The sequence below is a fragment of the Elephantulus edwardii genome, unplaced genomic scaffold (genome assembly GCF_000299155.1).
Source record: "Elephantulus edwardii isolate Elephantulus edwardi_28Jun2011 unplaced genomic scaffold, EleEdw1.0 scaffold00104, whole genome shotgun sequence".
NCBI lineage: Eukaryota > Metazoa > Chordata > Mammalia > Macroscelidea > Macroscelididae > Elephantulus > Elephantulus edwardii.
In genome coordinates, this window is record NW_006399854.1 from 96,697 (window position 1) to 105,507 (window position 8,811).

General features: G+C 39.3%; 1 protein-coding gene across 1 annotated transcript in view; it reads right to left on the reverse strand.

Annotated features, from left to right (window-relative positions):
- The window catches only part of LOC102864746 (chromosome unknown open reading frame, human C14orf37), a 237,780-nt gene that overhangs the window by 7,608 nt on the left and 221,361 nt on the right, over nt 1-8,811 (reverse strand). Inside the window, exon 5 of the mRNA XM_006891764.1 lies at nt 7,375-7,406. Coding sequence (XP_006891826.1) covers nt 7,375-7,406 — 32 coding nt within the window. The remainder of the gene's footprint in view (nt 1-7,374; nt 7,407-8,811) is intronic.

Genomic DNA, 8,811 nt, shown 5'->3' on the forward strand with positions numbered 1-8,811 from the left:
ATTCTAGGTACCAGCAGCCAAGAAATCAAAAGACAAATTGCATTGGAAAAGTCTGCGTCAGGAACATCTCCAAAGTCCTGAAGAGCTAAGATGTCAGTCTGGAGACTAAGGTGCACCTGATCCAGATCATGGTCTTTGCAATTATGTGCTATGCATCAGAAAGGTGGATAGTGACTAGGGATGATAGAAGGAGAATTGATGCCTTTGAGCTGTGGTGCTGGAGAAGAGAACTGAATATACCATGGACTGCTAGGAGAATAAGCAGATTTGTCCTGGAGAAGGTAAAACCAAGCTACGCCTTGGAGGCAAGGATCCTGAGGCTTCATCTCACATACTTTGGGCATGTTCCAAGGAGGGACGAGTCCTTGGAGAGGGACATCATGCTTGGGAAGGTGGAGGGACTTCACAAAAGAAGAAGACCCTCAATGATAGGGATTGACTCAGTGACTGGGATAATGAGGATAAGTGTATCAGAGACAATAAGGTTGGCGCAGGATAGAGCAGCGTTCAGAGCTGTTATACAGAGGGTTGCTATGAGTCACAGGCAACTCAACAGCACATCACAACAAACAACAACAACATTGTTGTTAAGTGCCATCGAGTTGTAGATGACTAAGAGCAACCCTACGAACGAAAGACCTGAACATTTGTATAGCTTTCATAGTTTCTCCAAGTTCGTAGGGTTTCCAGACGCAAGCAATTTCAGAAATGGAAATGCTTCCCAGCTTGTTTTAATTGGGGAGTTCCACCAAACACTGTCCACCATGGGTAACCATTATCGCATTTGACACATCAGTGTCACAGTGTTCAGCATGACAGCAACCATGGACAGCATCACAGCAAATGGACAGACCAGTGCTATAAAATTAGAAGAATGTTTGACCAAAAACAATTAAAATCACCCACCTTTGACTTGGTAGCATCGCTTTCTGTCCACTAGGCCAACAACAACAATATTCTTAAAAAAAAACCTTAAGTGTCATGGAAAGGCAAAGGAGGCCTATAAAAAATGCTACAGATGAAAGAAAACTAGAGGCATGACAACTAACCCTGCTATTTGTTGTTATATAACCTATACTGAGTCTCGTATTAGAGAAGAAATAGTTTCATAAAGGATATGTCATTTTTATTGTCTTTGAATCAATTTTAATGCATAGTAATCTTACATACAACAGACTGAAATGTTGCCTGATCTAAAGCTAAAATATGGGTGATAATTATATAATATTATTTTATCAATACTAAAATGCACTAATGATGATAGCTGTACGATGGCTTGATAACTGAATGTGTATTTCTTCAAAAATACACACTGAAGTATTTAAGGGTAAAGGGTCATGATGCATGCAACCTACTCTCAACTCAGGGGGAAAAAATGAGAGGAGAGCAAGAGCAAGTAAAGAATAAAGAAAATATAGTAAAATGTTAACAACAGGTTAACCTGAGTAAAAGGGTCATTCTTCTTCCTATTTTTATTCTTGCATTTTTAATGTAGACCTGATGTTATTTCCAATGAGAAATGTTCATAAACTTGTTAAAATAAATTAAATCTGAAATATTACTAGATATATTTGGTTTTCTTTCAGGTTATGTTTTGTTTGTCTTAAATTTACAAGAAAGATCTCCAGCCTTCCTAGGAAATGAAATTTCTTCAGAAACATCTATTTCAAGAAAGCACTAAGAAAAAAGGAATTCTACAGAAGGTCAAGGACCACAGCCTTAAATATGGATTGAATCTCAACATCAAGAAAACAAAGAGTCTTAACACTGGGCCAATTGGGAGAATCATGATAGATGGTGAAGAGATTGAGATTGTTAACGGGTTTAGTTTGTTTGGCTCCACAATCAACACTCTAGGTACCAGCAGTCAGGAAATCAAAAGACAAATTGTACTGGGAAAGTCAGCTGTCAGGAACATCTCCAAAGAATTGAATAGCAATGATGTCAGTCTGGAGACTAAGGTGCCATAGTCTTCGCAATTACTTGCTATGCATCAGAAAGGTGGACAATGACTAGAGAAGACAGAAAGATACTTGATGCCTTTAAGCCGTGGTGCAGGAGAAAGTGTTGAATATTCCATGGACTTCCAGGAGAACAAACGGGTCTGTTCTGGAGAGGGTGAAACCAGTCTGTTCCTGGAGGCAAGGATTCTGAGGCTTCATTTGAAACACTTTGGGCATGTTGCAAGGAGGGACCAGTCCTTGGAGAGGGACATCATGCTTGTTGGAAGGGTGGAGGGAAAGCACAAGAGAGGAAGCCCCTCAATGAGATGAATTGATTCAGTGACTAGGGTAATGAAGGTAGGTGTGTCAGAGACAGTAAGGTTGGCACAGTATAGAACAGGTTTCAGGGATATTGTACATAAGGTCACTATGAATCGCAAGCAACTCGATGACACATAACAACAACAACACACTGCAAAGTGATCCTCAGACTGAAGCATGTATCCGAATCACTGTGCACTTTGTTAAAACATGGATAGCTGTGCCCCACTGTCAGGTTCTGATTCTGAAATTTTGAAATTGCCTGCATTGTTGTGTAGTAATAGCCTAAAAGTTGGTGTGGTGGCTTTGTTTTGTTTGACTTTTTTTTTTTTTTTTTGGCCAATCATTAACCTCTGGTATCCAGCTACCTTAACAGCCTATACATGGTCTTGCAAATTAGCATCAGCTGTTGACTAGGATAAGCAAAAGAATGCTTCCCATACTGGGCAGCAAGACTTGAGGCAAGCAAGGCTTGTTGGTGGCAAGACCCTAATGCGAGTGAGACCCTGGTTATGGAGAGACTGTGGCATTGCTGTGGAAAAACAGTGGCAAGATAGGACCTGAGGCTTTTTGTATTTGTGGTGGCCATAGTTATAGGTTTGGCTGTTTGTGCCAGATGTTTGAAGGAGAAACTTATGTATAACTGCTCTGAGACAAACCTTGCTTTGTGAATTGGTTATAACCACTCTGAGGCAAACCTTGTTGGATAATTTGGATTTGACTGCTGAACTGAAACCAGAGTTTGGACTTATTGAAGGTACCTTGGAACTGTTGGACCATAACACCTGAGGCTGTATTGTAAGATATTCTTTACCTCCCTCCCTCACTTCCCAAATAAACTCCATTTTTGGTGCCATAACTGTCAAGGCTGTGACTCAGCAATGAATGCATGACTCTCTTGCTGCTTCTGGGGCTCTAGAGGCACCATGGGGCTGGGCTACAGGTTCTTTATCAAGTTTCTGCTCTTGAGCAGTGAGGGGCTATGCTATCCTTACACCCTCTGGTCCTTTCTGAGAGAAGTTCATGGCCTTGTGCCACCATGGCTCAGTTACTCCAACTTAGACATGTTAGGTGCAGTCAAGTTGAGTGCAACTCATAGCCTCCCTATGAACAACTGATCTGAACACTGTCCTTTCCCAAGGCATTCTCACAATCTCTGACACAATCAAGCCCATTGACACAGTCAACTTACCTGGTTGGGAGTGTTCCTCTCCTTCATCGCCCCACCACCTTCCCAAGCAGGAAGTTCCTCTCCAAGGAATAACTTCTAGCAAAATATCCAAAGTAGATGAGACTAAGCCTCTTAATCCTCGCCTTCAAAGAACACTCTGGACTGCACCTTCTCAAAGCCTTATCTGTTTATTCTTTTGGCAGTCTATGGACTCTTCAGCACTCTTCTCCAACACCACAGTTCAACGAGATAATTCTTTTCTGTCATACTTAGTCAATATCTAGTGCTCAGATGACTGACGAGATCATGGCCTAAATTAGGTGCCCCTTAGACCTCAAACTGAAATCATTACTCCTTAATAACTTGGAGAGTTCCCTGACTACAGATTTTCCTAGTGCAATACTGCCAGACATTCATGCTGGATTTATAAAAGCCTGTGGTGCCACAGATATCATCGCTGATATCAGATGGATCCTGGCTGCAAGAAAAGATTAACAGAAGAGTGTCTATTCATGCTTTATCACATATGCAAAAGCATTTGGCTTTGTGGATCATAACAAGTTACAGCTAACACTGAGAAGAATGGAAATTTAAGAACACTTAACTGAGCTCATGTAAAACTTGTACTTAAGAGGCTGTTGTGTGAACCAAGAAAAGGTTTAAAATTGGGAAAGGTATGTATCAGGGTTGTATCCTTTCTCTGTATCTACCTGGCATCAGGATTGGAGGAAGATTCAGCAATAACCTTTTTTTGGATTACACAACTTTGCTTGCTGAGAGTGAGCAGGAAGGACCTTAAGAACTTGCTGAAGAAAGTTAAACACTGAGTCTTCCATATGGATTACATCTCAACATCAGGAAAACAAAAATCCTCATCAATGGACCCACAGGCAACATCATGACAGATCGAGAATGGGTTAAGATTAGGAATGACCTCAACCTTACTTGGATCCACAATGAATATACTTAGTACCAGAAGTCAGGAGACCAAGAGAAATTTTGAGATAGTGCTCTAAAATTCCCATATCTAACAATCTCAATATAAAGAAAACAAAAATTCTCACAATTGGACCAATAAACAACAACATGGCAAATGGAGAACAGGCTGATACTGTGAGTGATTTCATTTTACTTGAATCCACAATCAACACTGAAGGAAGCATCGGTCACAAAATCAAACTATATATTGCACTAGACAAGTCTGTTGCCAAGGACTTCTTTAAAGTACTAAAGAGAAAAGATGTCAATTTAAAGATTGTCGATGAGTCTTCCTCCAATCCTGATGCCACACTTTTCCTCATAGAGCCCAGCCTCCCAGATAATGTGTTCCACATATAGATTGAAAAGAACAAACAAATATGTCTAGGAAGAAGTGCAACCAGAATGCCCCTTAGAAGCAAGTACTGTTAGACTTCTTCTCATATATTATGTTATTAGGGTATGTGATTAGGAAGTGCCAGTCTGGAAACAGACATCATGCCTAATAAAGAACACGGTGAGTGAAAAAGAGGAAGACCCACAACAAGACAGACTGGTATAGTAGCTGCAACAATGAGTTGAACTGTAGCAAAGAGGGTGAGGATGGGGCAGGCCCAGGCAGTATTTTCATCTGTTGTACAAAGTGACACTATGAATCAGAGTTGACTCAACAGCACCTAACAAGTTCCCAAACGATACTGATGCTGCTGATCCTTAATACCCGTTGTTGGTCACAGTTATGAAGTGGATCCTTTTTCTGACTGTTTTCCTAAAAGATAGAAGAAATAGGATGGTTTAGGTGACATGACAAGGGCAAGAGGGCTTTTTGGAGGCAAGAATAATGAGGCTTTGCTTCACATACTTTGGACATGTTGCTAAGAGGGGCTATTCCTTGGAGAGAGACATGCTGCTTGGAAAGGTGGAGGGTCACTAAAGGAGAGAAAGACACTCAACCAAGTGGATTGACCTGTTGACTGCTGCAATGGGCTGATGACTGCTGCAATGGGCTCTAGCGTATCAGGAAATGTGAGGGGGCACAGGATAGCACAGGGTCAAGCTATAAACTACTTAAAACTGACCCTCCAGAGGGTTTTCAGAAGCTGTAAATTGCAGAGACTGCCCATCTTTCTCCCATGCAGCAGCTGGTGGATTCAAATCATTCGCTTTTGGTTTGGTAGGGCAACTTCTTACCCCTAAGCCACTCTGACAGATTATGAATCTGCTAGGTATATGAAATACATATTATCTTTGTTGACACTGTATGCAAATTTTTATTATTTTTATTCCTTTTTAAAGTCTGAGCCAAGCTCAGTGTCTCTGACAATCCTGACCCCACTTTCACAGTCACTGTGTCAATCCCTCTCATCCAGGGTTTTTCTCTACTGTACTGCCCTATGACCCTTCCAAGCATGATGTCCTTCTCTTGAGAGTATGCCCAAAATATGTGAGACAGAATTTCAAAACCCTTGCCTCCAAGGAGCAACCTGCTTCATCCTCTTCAAGACAGACCTGCTTGTTCTCTTGGCAGACCATTGAATGTTCAATACTCTTCTCCAGAACCATAGCTCAAAGGCATAGATTCTTCTGTTATCCTCAGTCATTGTCCAGCTCTCAAAATCATAGCAAGAAAGGAAAATACCATGGCTTGGATCAGGCATACCTTGGGCTCTAGACTGGCATTGTTGCTCTTTAGCACTCTGGAGAGGTCCTTGACAGTAGACTCCTAAAGAAACTCATATTTTGATTTCCTGACTGCTGGTGCTAAGATGTTGATTATGGATCTGAGCAAGATAAAATTGTTACCAACATCACTCTTTTTTCACCTATCATGACACTGATGTCCTGCTGGTGAGGATTTTTGTTTTCTTGATGTTGAAATGCAATCCATACTGAAGTCTGCAGTCCTTGATCTTCTGCAGCAAGGACTTCAAGTCTTCCTCAATGTCAACAAAAAATGCAGATTGTTAAAGTCTTCCTCTGATCCTGATGCCATATTCTTCTTCATAAAGTTCAGCCTCTCAAGTTATCTGTTCAGTATATAGACTAAAAGGTATAGAGAAAGATACATTCCTAAGACACATACTCCCTTCTTGATTTTGAACCATTTAGCATTCCCTTGCTTTGTTCTGACAACATCTTCTTGGTTTAAGAATAGGTTTTGCATGAGCATAATCAAGTGTCTGGGATTCCCATTATTCTTAGTGTTAGCCACAATTTATTGAGACCCACAGAGTCAAATGTTTTTGCATAGCCAATAATACACAAATAGATATCCTTCTGAACTCCCTGCCTTCAGCCAAGATACACCTGGCATCAGTAACAATATCCCTAGTACCATGGTCTCTTCTAAAACCAGCTTGTATCTCTGGCAGTTTTCTGATGATGTACTATTCTAGTAAATTTTTTTTACAGTCTTCAGCAAGATTTTGCTTCAATATCATATTAATGATATTGTTCGATAATTTCTACACTGTGGTGGATAACCCTTTTGGGAATGTGAATAAATATGTATCTCTTCCAGTCATTTAAACAGGTAGCTGACCTACAGATTTCTTGACACAACCTGGTGAGCCACCCAGGGCTAAATCTGTTAGCTAGAATATGTCACTGGGTATTCTATCAATTCCTGGGACCAGAAGGGGCTAGTCCTTAGAAAAATATATCATTCATTTTGAGCTGATTTTTGTGAATGGTGTGAGGTGTGGGTCTTGCTTGAGTTTACTGTAGATAGTTTTCCAATTTTGCCAACACCGTTTGTTTAAAAAGCTGTTATTTCCCCACTTAACTGATTTCTTCTCCTTGTCAAAAATCAGTTGACCATAAGAAGATGGGCTGATTTCTAGATTCTCAATGAATTCTAGTCCATTGATATATGTGTCTGTAAATTGTACCAAACTGATCTTTTGATTGACAAACTCATACCCTTTAAAATCCACTCAAAGGAGGAAAATAGTTTCTTACCTTGTCTTTGAGTTTTTCCATCCAACTTCTCACTAGGAGAAATAAGAGAATAAAGTTTAAATTTTATATGTTTCAGTGTATTATATGACAGCACAATGAGGTTTCTTTTGTATTAAAGCAATAAAAGGATCAATGGTATTAACATGGTATAGTAATGGTCTTGTTTCTATTCTCACTTTTGAAGAAAGCAACCTTAGTGTAAACAAATGCCTCATATCATTTTAGATGCAACAGAGGATTTTTTTAATAAAATGCTTTTTCTATTACATAATAGTTTGGAGGAAAGTCTGGGGATGAAAGAAATCACCTTTAAAATACTGAGTTTTTCAGAAAAAAAAATACTGAGTTTTTTATCTGATATTTTTAAAGTTAGCTTTATTCGCCATCCTTCTCAGTGTCAATAGGAATGTAGCACTTAAATCAATACCAGAGAACAAGAATTATAAGAAAGGGCAGTGGGCTAGCCAACACCACCAAACATTGGCTCCCATGAGAAGTACTGGCATTCATATTTGGAAAAGGAAAAAATAATCTGACCAATGGCAAGAACAGGAAGTATTTCTAAAGTATGCAGAGCTTGTAAACTATAGCACTCTAACACAGCACAGTCATTATGAAAACAGAAAGCAGTAATCAAGCAATATTTGCAAAAGCTAACTCAAAAGAATAACACCAACAATGAAATTTCATGTAGACCATGATCATAACCATCTGAAAATACATGTTAAGTATAGAATTAATTGCCCAGTATAATGAAAACATTAGAATGGTGATATTAAGGGTATTCTGAGATTGATGCTACAGTACCTACTAAATCAAAAGTATAAATTTAAATTCAAGCAAGAGAATTCTTCCAATTCATTCATTCATTTTAAAAATGTATTCCTTTATTTATTGGTCAAGCACTATGCTTTAAACTGGACCAGTTGAAGGTGGTATTTTGCTGGGTGTCATTACATCAATTAGAACACCTACTGACACATGTGACAAGATTAGAACTTCCCCAGAGGATGATCTTGGCTGTAATCTTTACAAAGTCTTCCTCCAATCCTGATTGCATGTTCTTCGTATACCACAGCTTCTCTGATTATTTGCTCAGCATTCATATTTTGATGTAAAGATGAAAGTGAAGAGGATTTGAAGTACTTATTTTATTAAGATCAAGGACTACAGCTTTCAGAGTGGATCATATTTCAGTGTGAAGGAAACAAAAATCTTCACAACTGGATTAATAAGCAACATTAGAGGAAGTAGAGAAAATACTGAAATTGTCAAGGATTTCATTTTGCTTGGATCCACAATCAACATCCATGAAGCAGAAGTCAAGAAAGCAAAACTGTTTTGCAGTGGGGAAATACACTACGAAAGAGGATCGAAACCCTTAAAAAACAAAGATGTCACTCTGAAGACTAACCAGTTGTTGTTGTTGTTGTTGTT